This window comes from Mustelus asterias, chromosome 17 (genome assembly GCF_964213995.1).
Source record: "Mustelus asterias chromosome 17, sMusAst1.hap1.1, whole genome shotgun sequence".
NCBI classification, from domain to species: domain Eukaryota; kingdom Metazoa; phylum Chordata; class Chondrichthyes; order Carcharhiniformes; family Triakidae; genus Mustelus; species Mustelus asterias.
Window position 1 is genome coordinate 46586252 of NC_135817.1, and position 12280 is coordinate 46598531.

The window sequence follows — 12280 nt, forward strand, 5'->3', positions numbered from 1 at the left end:
TTTATTTGGCCGAAGTGTAAGGGATATTGGAACCAAAGTGAAGTTCAGATGCCTTTAAGCTATGATCTCACTGAATGGCTAAATGACCTTCTCCTGCATTCCTAAAATTGCCCTTGGAATGTCAAGATCATAGCATGCCTTACCAAGCTGTGGATAAGAAATATGGCTACGTTTCAATCCAGGAATCATCCAATTTTGCAACCTCGAAATTCATAAAATCCCTACAGTGCAGAAGGAGGCCATTTGGCCCATTGAGTCTGCATCAACCCTCTGACAGAGTATCTTACCCAGGCCCTCTCCCCTGCCCTATCCTCGTAATCCTGCACATTTAGCATGGCCAATCCACCTAACCTACACATCCAGGGACACTAAGAGGCAATTTAGCATGGCCAATCCACCTAACCTGCACATCTTTGGACTTTATTTGGTAATTTTCAATAGTTATTACATTGGGGTGGTCTTGTGTTTTATTTTTGCACACTCTGGATGGTTTAAAAAAAAGAAATAGTTCACAGTGTCAAAATCTGGGCACAATATCACCCACCTTAACCCTACACATGACAAGGATTTTCTAACTTTTAAAGTTTTTTTTTCTTTAGTTCATTACTGCATATCTTGTTACTTTTGTTTTGGTTCTGGTATTTGGTGTATAGCATCTTGGAGTTTTTTTTGTCAAGTGTTGAATTAGAAAAGCCCTACAATGAAAATTGTTTCTTTCTCATCAACAAGGTGTCATTTTGAGTCCAATAGTTTAAGGTGTTTCTGTTCTTTTTACTAAATTCAGAAATCTAGGTTAGAACCTAAGGACACACCACAGGTAAAAAAAACGAGGAGATAAGTCCAGGTAAATCAGGGTGGCACGGTGGCACAATGGTTAGCACTGCTGCCTCACAGCACCAGGGGCCTGGGTTCGATTCCGGCCTCAGGTCACTGTTTGTGCTAAGTCTGCACATTCTCCCTGTGTCTGCGTGGATTTCCTCCGGGTGCTCTGGTTTCCTCCCACAGTCTGAAAGACGCGCTGGTTAGGTGGATTGGCCATGCTAAATTCTCCCTCAGTGTACCCGAACAGACGTCAGGAGTGTGGCGACTAGGGGATTTTCACAGTAACTTCATTGCAGTGTTAATGTAAGCCTACTTGTGACGCTAATGAATAAACTTATTCCTGAAGGTTGCATGAAACAGGAAAGACTGCTGGGGAGGTGGGAGGGAAGTGGGAAACAATCAATTAGATTCGGAGACGGTGGAATGGGCTAAGATTCCCACATAATGGGGCAATTGTTTCTCTGTTCCACCTGCATGTATTATAGCGTGCTCTGAGGAAAATTGAGTTAGGAGGATTTCACGGGAGTGTAACACATTCCGAATTACTTTTCCTCCATTCATTTAAACAGCGGGGAAGCTGACCAAGATGTACGACCTTCCTTGCCTAATCTTACACTTCCAGAGGAGCAAAGGAACAAACAAAATGGAACAGACTTAATGGAACTGGAGAAATTGAAGTTAAACCACAAAAGGCTCAAGAATGTTTTTTTCCTCAGTCCTGTGCAACATGATTCCTTACTGTGTTCATTTTTCTCTCTTTTTATAGCTGGTGTGGCTTGGAATAAATGCATTTCTCTTTGTGCATTACTTTTTCGTGTATGAGGATGGACAGAAATTTTATTACACACGGGAGCTTCTTGGAGTGAGTTTGCATGCCTTTAGATACCACCATTTAGATGGTTGTTCCTTTACTGCACAAGCACGGCTGCTCACGTTTGTTTCTGTTTATTTAATATAGTCTGCACTGGCCTGGGCTCGAGCACCCGCTGCATGCTTGAACTTTAACTGCATGCTGATCCTTCTGCCAGTGTGCCGAAATCTGCTGTCATTCCTGAGAGGATCATGTGGGGTAAGTGTTAAAAAATCTACATGATTGCATAAAAATGTGTGCATGTTTATCTCTTTTTTTAATATTTATTAACCATGCGCTCCCCCCCCCCCCCCCCCCCCCCTCCCCGAACACACCCTCACCTCTCAGCCTTTAAATGGCTTGTAACATCTCATCTTGAGAAAGTGGGCAGGTGATGGGTATTGATGTGCAGGTTAGGTTGATTGGCCATGCTAAATAGACTCTAGGGTCAGAGGGTTTAACAGGGTAAATTAGGGTTACAGAAATAGGGCCTGGGCGGGATTGGGGACGGTATAGATTCAATGGGCCGAATAGCCTCCTTCTGTACTTTAGGGATTCTATGTATTCCTCCCAATGTTAGTGTTCGTACAGGCAGTGGGATAGGCTGACAGAAGCTCCACAGGATTTCCCACTTGGCTTTCAGTTTCAGTACTTGGTGCATCATTCAACGGAAACTTGGAAATCCCACTTAAAATCCCGCAGTACCAGTCAAGCCACAACACGTTGCTTCGCCATACTGCTGATGTGGAATTATTTCTGGTTCCAATATTTGATCTTTTTTATTCATTAGCAGAGGTGATGGCCTAGCGTATTATCGGTAGATGATTCATTCAGAGAACTCAGTTAATGTTCTGGGGACCCGGCTTCGAATCCTGCCATGGCAGATTCAATAAAAGTACCTGGAATTAGGAATCTACTGATGACCATGAAACCATTGATGATTGTTGGAAAAACCCATCTGGTTCACTAATGTCCTTTATGGAGGGAATCCCGCTGTCCTTACCTGGTCTGGCCTACATGTGGCTCCAGAACCACAGCAATGTGTTGACTCTCAACTGCCCTCCAAGAGCAACTAGGGATGGGCAATATATTTATTCAAAATATTCAAAATATTTATTCATTCACGGGATGTGGGCATCCCATGTGGCTAGCATTTATTGCCTGAACCTAATTGCCCTTGAACTGGTGATGGTGAGCTGCCTGAACTGAAGCACTATACAGTTCATGTGATGTAGATACACCCACAGTGCTGGTGGGAGGGAATTCCAGGATTTTGATCCAGCAACAGCGAAGGAACGATGATGCATTTCCAAATTTGGGTGATGATTGGCTTGGATTGGAACCTGCAAGCCGTGGTGTTCCCAGGTCTCTATTACTTGAAATTCGATAGCCAACTACTGTACGTCAAGAAAGAAACAGTTTATCTCCTTTTTTCTCACCTATTAAAGACACTGACTCGTGTCGAAGGATAATTCCATGTGCCCTTCAATATCTCACCCAATTGACCAGACTTTTAAACGGCGGGATATTTGGGAGGTTAAAATTTAAAGTTAGAAGTTGAAGTTGTTTTAATAAGAAACTAGGTAGTTACCTGAAATAGGTGGATATTAAAAGGGAATTAGGGGTGTAAATAAGAGGGGGATTAGACCAGAGAAAAACATGAATGCAGACTTACTAAGATGGCTTGTTTCTGTGCTGCAATGTTTTAAATTGTGTGCCTTTTATTCACTAACTTGGTGGGAGTGCCAGAAGCATATTTACCAGGCTGATTCCTGGGATGGCATTTCTGTCATATGAGGCGAGACTAAGTCAGTCAGGAATATATTAATTGGAGTTTAGAAGAGTGAGAGGGGATCGCATAGAAAATTATAAAATTCTAACAGGATTAGATAGAGTAGATTCAGAAAGAATGTTCCCAATGGTGGGGGAGTCCAGAACCAGGGGTCATAGTTTGAGAATAATGGGTAAACCTTTAAGAACTGAGGTGAGGAGAAATTTATTCACCTAGAGAGTGATGAATCTGTGGAATTCACTACCAGAGAAAGTAGTTAAGACCAAAATGTTGTCTTATTTTAAGAAGAAATTAGATATAGCTCTTGGGGCTAAAGGGATCAAAGGATATGGGGGAAGGCAGGATCAGGATACTGAATTTGATGATCAGCCATAATCAAAATGAATGGTGGAGCAGGCTCGAAGGGCCGAATGGTCTACTTCTGCTTCTAGTTTCTATGTTTCTATGCAAAACACTTTCAATTATGAGACTATTTCACCTTTGGTAATATGTCTATTTGTCCACTAAAAAGATGAAAGAGTAAAGGTAACAGAACATGCTTCTTTTAGCTGATAGGATGGTGGTACAAAGAACAAAGAACAATACAGCACAGGAACAGGCCCTTCGGCCCTCCAAGCCTGTGCCGCTCCTTGGTCCAACTAGACCAATCGTTTGTATCCCTCCATTCCCAGGCTGCTCATGTGACTATCCAGGCAAGTCTTAAACGATGTCAGCGTGCCTGCCTCCACCACCCTACTTGGCAGCGCATTCCAGGCCCCCACCACCCTCTGTGTAAAAAACATCCCTCTAATATCTGAGTTATACTTCGCTCCTCTCACCTTGAGCCCGTGACCCCTCGTGAACGTCACTTCTGATCTGGGAAAGAGCTTCCCACCGTTCACCCTATCTATCCCCTTCATAATCTTGTACACCTCTTTTAGATCTCCCCTCATTCTCCGTCGTTCCAGGGAGAACAACCCCAGTTTACCCAATCTCTCCTCATAGCTAAGACCCTCCATACCAGGCAACATCCTGGTAAACCTTCTCTGCACTCTCTCTAACGCCTCCACGTCCTTCTGGTAGTGCGGCGACCAGAACTGGACGCAGTACTCCAAATGTGGCCTAACCAGCGTTCTATACAGCTGCATCATCAGACTCCAGCTTTTATACTCTATACCCCGTCCTATAAAGGCAAGCATACCATATGCCTTCTTCACCACCTTCTCTACCTGTGTTGCCACCTTCAAGGATTTGTGGACTTGCACACCTAGGTCCCTCTGTGTTTCTATACTCCTGATGACTCTGCCATTTATTGTATAACTCCTCCCTACATTATTTCTTCCAAAATGCATCACTTCGCATTTATCCGGATTAAACTCCATCTGCCACCTCTCCGCCCAATTTTCCAGCCTATCTATATCCTGCTCGTATTGCCCGACAATGCTCTACGCTATCCGCAAGTCCAGCCATCTTCGTGTCATCCGCAAACTTGCTGATTACACAGTTACACCTTCTTCCAAATCATTTATATATATCACAAATAGCAGAGGCCCCAGTACAGAGCCCTGCGGAACTCCACTAGTCACAGACCTCCAGCTGGAAAAAGACCCTTCGACCACTACCCTCTGTCTCCTATGGCCAAGCCAGTTCTCCGCCCATCTAGCCACTTCTCCTTGTATCCCATGAGCCTTAACCTTCTTAACCAACCTGCCATGTGAGACTTTGTCAAATGCCTTACTGAAATCCATATAGACGACATCCACGGCCCTTCCTTCATCAACCGTTTTTGTCACTTCCTCAAAAAACTCCACCAAATTTGTAAGGCACGACCTCCCTCTTACAAAACCATGCTGTCTGTCACTAATGAGATTGTTCCGTTCTAAATGCACATACATCCTGTCTCTAAGAATCCTCTCCAACAACTTCCCTACCATGGACGTCAAGCTCACCGGCCTATAATTTCCTGGGTTATCCCTGCTACCCTTCTTAAACAACGGGACCACATTCGCTATCCTCCAATCCTCAGGGACCTCACCCGTGTCCAAAGAAGCGACAAAGATTTCCGTCAGAGGCCCAGCAATTTCATCTCTCGTCTCCCTGAGCAGTCGAGGATAGATGCCATCAGGCCCTGGGGCTTTGTCAGTTTTAATGTTCCCTAAAAAACCTAACACTTCCTCTCTTGTAATGGAGATTTTCTCTAACGGGTCAACACCTCCCTCCGAGACACTCCCGGTTAACACGCCCCTCTCCTTCGTGAATACCGATGCAAAGTATTCATTTAGGATCTCCCCTATTCCCTTGGGTTCTAAGCATAATTCCCCTCCTTTGTCCCTGAGAGGTCCTATTTTCTCCCTGACAACTCTTTTGTTCCTAACGTATGAATAGAATGCCTTAGGACTCTCCTTAATCCTGCCTGCCAAGAACATCTCGTGACCTCTTTTTGCCCTTCTAACTCCCCGTTTGAGTTCTTTCCTACTCTCTCTGTATTCCTCCAGAGCTCCATCTGTTTTCTGTTGCCTGGACTTAACGTACGCCTCCCTTTTCATTTTAATCAGATCCTCAATTTCCCTGGTTATCCACGGCTCTCGAATCCTACCTTTCCTATCTTTCCTTTTTACAGGCACATGCCTATCCTGCAGCCTTATCAATAGTTCCTTAAAAGACTCCCACATGCCAGACGCGGACTTACCCTCGAAGATCCTCTCCCAATCAACATCCACCAATTCCTGCCTAATCCGGCTATAGTTAGCCTTCCCCCAATTTAGCACCCTGCCCGTAGGACAGCACTCATCCTTGTCCATTACTATCCTAAAGTTAACAGAGTTGTGGTCACTATTTGCCACATGTTCCCCTACCGAAACTTTGACAACCTGACCAGGCTCATTTCCCAGAACTAGGTCCAGTATAGCCCCCTCTCTAGTCGGGCTATCTACATACTGTTCCAAAGAACCTTCCAGTACGCATTTTACAAATTCCTCCCCGTCCAGACCCCCAGCTCTAAGCACTTTCCAGTCTGTGCCAGGGAAATTAAAGTCCCCCACTACAACAACCCTATTTTTTCTGCACCTATCCAGAATCTCCTGACATATCCTTTCTTCCACTTTCCGTGGGCTGTTGGGTGGTCTGTAGTACACCCCCAGCATAGTGACTGCACCCTTCCTGTTCCTGAGTTCCACCCACAGCGACTCGGTACATGACCTCTCTAAGTTGTCTACCCTCCTCACCGCAGTAATATGTTCCTTAACTAATATCGCTACTCCCCCACCTTTTTTAGCCCCTCCTCTGTCTCGCCTAAAACACTTATACCCCGGAATATTCAGCTGCCAGTCCTGTCCTTCTTTTAACCAAGTTTCCGTCACTGCAACCACATCTAAATTCCGCATAAGCATTAAGGCCCTAAGTTCGTCTGTTTTACCCGTTACGCTCCTCGCATTGAAGCAGTGATGCGCGATTAAATCACGCGGGAGGCTAGATTGTACCCGGGAAATAAAGGCTTTTATTACTAACAAGAATGGAGCACACTATATACAATACAATCCCAGACTAAAGGGTCACCAGGCAGTGCAGTGACCTTTATACTTCCCCAGGTAGGCGAAGCCAACTGGAGTGTACCACAGAACAATATCAACACGTAGAACAGCCCAACTCTAACCCCAACAGTGACAACAGTAACATATCTACAAACACCCATAGTGCTGACCATCCATGGCTCAGCACTCATAGTGGTAACCAACTATGGTTCACCACATTCACCCTTCCTTTAAAACAAAGGCCGGCGGGGCAAAAAAAAACACAGAACAACTGTTCATATATTCACAAGTTCAGTCGTATTGGAGGACCGCACCGTCTCTGCGTCCTCCTCAACACTGGCGGTAACGCCGGTTCTGGTAACCGTGGTGACCTGCTCTCCAAGGCGGTGTCCAGTGACTCCTCCAGTTCCTCACGGCAGGTGGACCACGAGGTGGCGACAATCTGCTGGACTCGAGCACGCCTCGAGATGGCGACAATCTCCTGGACTCAGGCAAGCTGTACACGGGAGTAAGAGGATTAAGTGGTGGTCCCGATACTGCCCGCGCCGTGTCAGGAGGGGAGATAAGGGTCAGGGGGTCCCTAACTAGGGGTGTGGGAGCGACTGGGGTTTCCAAGTCCCCTGCAGGCGCCAGATCTCTAATAGAGACCGTGTCCTCTCGCCCGTCAGGATATGCCACATAGGCATATTGAGGGTTGGCGTGGAGGAGATGGACCTGTTCAACCAAAGGGTCGGACTTGCGGGTCCTAACATGCCGCCGCAGGAGGACAGGTCCTGAGTACGTCAACCAAGACAGTAATGAGGTCCCAGAGGAAGACTTCCTAGGGAAGGAAAACATCCTCTCATGTGGAGTAGCGTTGGTTGCCGTACACACGAGTGAGCGGATGGAATGGAGCGCATCAGAGAGTACCTCTTGCCAACGGGAGACTGGAAGACCTTTAGACCTCAACGCCAGTAAGACAGCCTTCCAGACTGTAGCATTTTCTTGTTCAACCTGTCCGTTACCCCTAGGGTTGTAACTCGTAGTTCTACTTGAGGCAATCCCTTTTGAGAGCAGGTATTGCCTCAAGTCGTCACTCATGAATGACGAGCCCCTATCACTGTGGATATAGCTGGGGTAACCGAACAGGGTGAAAAGATCCCGTAATGCTTTGATAACCGTGGCAGCGGTCGTATCTGAACAGGGAATGACAAAAGGGAATCATGAGTACTCGTCAATCACATTGAGGAAGTACACGTTCCGATCTGTCGAAGGAAGGGGGCCCTTGAAGTCCACACTCAGTCTTTCAAAAGGGCAAGTGGCCTTAATGAAGTGTGCCCTGTCAGGTCGGTAGAAGTGCGGTTTGCATTCAGCACATACCTGGCAGCTTCGGGTTATGGACCTGACATCCTCCACTGAGTAGGGTAGATTCCGGGCCTTTACGAAATGGAAGAGCCGAGTGACCCCCGGATGGCAGAGATCATTGTGGAGAGCCTGTAATCGATTCTCCTGCACACTTGCACATGTTCCACGCGACAGGGCATCTGAGGGCTCATTGAGCTTCCCTGGCCGGTACATGATATCATAGTTGTAGGTGGAGAGTTCGATTCTCCACCTTAAGATTTTATCATTTTTGATCTTACCCCGTAACGTGTTGTTGAACATGAACGCCACGGACCGCTCGCCCGGGAGCAGGGTGAATCGTTTTCCCGCCAAGTAATGGCGCCAATGCCGAACGGCCTCCACAATGGCCTGGGCCTCTTTTTCCACCGCAGAGTGCCAAATTTCAGGACCTTGGAGGGTGCGAGAGAAAAAGGCGACGGGCCTGCCCGCCTGGTTAAGTGTGGCGGCCAGGGCGAAATCAGATGCATCACTCTCCACCTGAAAGGGGATGGACTCATCAACAGCATGCATCGTGGCTTTCGCGATGTCGGCTTTTATCCCTTCAAAGGCTAAGCGAGCCTCTGTTGCTAGGGGAAAGGAGGTAGACTTGATGAGCGGACGGGCTTTGTCCGCATAATTGGGAACCCACTGTGCATAGTATGAAAAGAAGCCTAAGCATCTTCTCAGTGCTTTGATGCTAGTGGGCAGGGGAAGTTCAAGGAGGGGACGCATACGGTCTGGATCAGGGCCAAGGACCCCGTTTTCCACCACGTATCCGAGAATTGCTAGGCGGCGTTTGCGAAATACGCACTTCTCCCTGTTGTAGGTCAGATTCAGGCGAGACGCAGTGCGTAAAAATCTAAGGAGGTTGGCATCGTGGTCCTGCTGGTCATAGCCGCAGGTAGTGACGTTATCCAGGTACGGGAAGGTAGCCCGCAGCCCGTTCTGGTCCACCATTCGGTCCATTGCACGCTGGAAGACCGAGACCCCATTCGTGACGCCAAAGGGAACCCTTAAAAAGTGATAAAGACAACCATCCACCTCAAAGGCCGTGCATTTTCGGTCCTCTGGGCAAATGGGGAGCTGGTGGTAAGCTGACTTCAAGTCAATGGTGGAGAACACCCGGTACTGTGCAATCTGGTTGACCATGTCAGATATGCGCGGGAGAGGATACGCATCCAGCTGCGTATATCTATTAATGGTCTGACTATAGTCTATGACCATCCGGGGTTTGTTTCCAGTTTTAACCACCACTAATTGCGCTCTCCATGGACTAGAGCTAGGTTGGATGATCCCTTCCCTGAGGAGCCACTGAACTTCAGATCGAATCAAGATCCGATCCTCAGCGCTGTAACGCCTGCTCTTGGTTGCAATGGGCTTGCAGCCTGGCACGAGATTCTCGAATAAAGATGGTGGGGTGATTCTGAGTGTCGAGAGGCTACACGTGGAGCACGCTGGGCAATTTGGAGGCTGCTGTGCTCCCACTGAAAGTGGAGGGAGTAGCCCATCGTACTGCAGGGTTACACTCCTCAGGTGGACCATAAAGTCTAGTCCCAGGAGCATCGGAGTGCAAAGGTGCGGTATCACAAGGAGCCTGAAGTTCTCGTAAACTGTGCCCCGCACCGTTAGGTTGACCACGCAGCTCCCTAGCACGGTAACAGACCGGAACCTTAACGCCATCTAAATTGTCTGTCTGACAGTCCGTACTCAGAGACCGCACCGTTTCACGGTGTCAGGGTGAATGAAGCTCTCCGTGCTCCCGCTGTCAAACAAACAATGAATTTGGCGTCCATTTACCTCTATGCCCATCATGGACTTGTCGAGTCTGTGAGGCTTGGCCTGGTCCAGGATGATTGACGCCACCGTTGGGTCTTGGGTGCAACTGCAGGCAGCTGACATGGTTGATGATGATGAGCCCTGCTGATCGTCTGCGGTCGGTGCCGACCAAAATGGCTGCGCCCATGGATCGCACGTGGTCGGTGGCGCTAACAGTGGTGGCTCCTGCAGGTCGCACGTGTCTTGCATCTCCGTCGTCAGGAATGGCGGCGCTCTGGAATCGCACGTGGTGGAAGACCTCGAAGACGCTGGAGACAAGGAGACAGGTTCAGGAGAATCACACACCGCGCTGCTATGTTTGGAGAGTGGTTTGGTCCTGCAGACTTTGGCATAATGCCCTTTCTTTCCACACGCGGAGCACAATACCGTTCTAGCTGGACATCGCTGCCGAGGGTGTTTCGCCAATCCACAGAAGTAACACCGCGGGCCTCCTGGAGCTGCCGCTGTCGTCAGGTCCGGGGTTGGAAACACAATCGCGCAGTTTTTCGGAGCCGCTGAATAAAGTTGAGTCGGTGGCTGAACTTGCCATGATGTTCCCACGTGGTCGGTGGGGTACGTTTCTAGACTTCTGGAGGCCGTTTCCATAGCGTCAGCCAATTCTACTGTCTTAGCGAGGTCTAGATTACCTTGCTCTAGCAGCCAAAGGCGAATATATGACGAGCCGTTTCCCGCCACGATCGCATCTCGGATCAAGTCGTTCGTATACTGGGCCGCCGACACTGGCTTGCAGTTGCAGGCTCTGGCTAGCTGCTGAAGTTCACACAGGTACTGTTCTGTCGTTTCGCCGGGCCACCGCCGTCGAGTGGCTAGAAGGTGTCGAGCATGGATCTCGTTTGGCGGTTTGTTGTACCGTTTCTTAAGTAGTTCGATGGCCCCCTATGTAGTCTTGGGCATCGTGGATTGATGAGTATACGGTGTCGCTTACCCTCGCGTGGAGGACCTGCAGTCTATCGGCGTCGTTTTGAATGGCTGTTGAGGCATCGATGTAGTCTTGAAAACACTTTAACCAATGGTCGAAAGTGTTCAACGCTCCTGCCGCACGTGGATCTAAAGTAAGCCGCTCGGGTTTCAACATTTGCTCCATGGTTTTTTTCCAAAATTTTGTTAGTAATAAAATTGATGCGCGATTAAATCACTCAGGAGGCTAGATTGTACCCGGGAAATAAAGGCTTTTATTACTAACAAGAATGGAGCACACTATATACAATACAATCCCAAACTAAAGGGTCACCAGGCAGTGCAGTGACCTTTATACTTCCCCAGGTAGGCAGAGCCAACTGGAGTGTACCACAGAACAATATCAACAGGTAGAACAGCCCAACCCTAACCCCAACAGTGACAACAGTAACATATCTACAAACACCCATAGTGCTGACCATCCATGGCTCAGCACTCATAGTGGTAACCAACTATGGTTCACCACAAACAGATGCACTCCAGACCTCCAGGCCCACTCAGGTCATCCTCCTCCAGAGTGCTCCTCTTCTTAGCTAGCCTTGCCCTGGCCCCCAGCTCAATCCCAGCCTCAGTATTTACTGACCTACTGTTTTGTTCCCCACCCCCCTGCCACACTAGTTTAAATCCTGCCGAAACACTCTAGCAAAACTCCCAGCCAGGATATTTGCTCCCTTCCAGTTGAGGTGTAACCCATCCTTTCTGTACAGTTGCCATCCTGACTTGAAGATTTCCCAATTATCTATGAATTTAAAACCCTCCCTCTTGCACCAGTCCTTTAGCCACGCGTTCAACTGTAGAATCTCCCTGTTCCAAGCCTCACTTGCACTAGACACCGGGAGCAGTCCAGAGATTGCTACCCTGGAGGCCTTACTTTTTAGCCTAGCACCCAACTCCCTGAATTTCTCTCGTATGACCCCCCTGCTCTTCCTACCTACATCATTTTCACCAATGTGTATAATCACATCTGTTTGACTGCCTTCCTTTTTAAATATGCTTCCTACCCTCTCGGAGACATCCAGTACCCCGGCACCAGGGAGGCAGACTACCATCCTGGATTCTCGTTCACTCCCACAGAACCGCCTGTCCGTGCCTCTAACCATTGCGGCCCCCACAACTATCGCTCTCCTAAACCCCTTCGTTCCCTTCCGGACC

At 48.1% G+C, this 12280-nt stretch overlaps 1 protein-coding gene across 1 annotated transcript in view; it reads left to right on the plus strand.

Moving 5' to 3' along the window:
• LOC144506439 (NADPH oxidase 2-like) overlaps positions 1 to 12280 on the plus strand; it is a 55375-nt gene that overhangs the window by 8901 nt on the left and 34194 nt on the right. Inside the window, exons 2-3 of the mRNA XM_078232556.1 lie at positions 1589 to 1684; positions 1781 to 1891. Coding sequence (XP_078088682.1) covers positions 1589 to 1684; positions 1781 to 1891 — 207 coding nt within the window. The remainder of the gene's footprint in view (positions 1 to 1588; positions 1685 to 1780; positions 1892 to 12280) is intronic.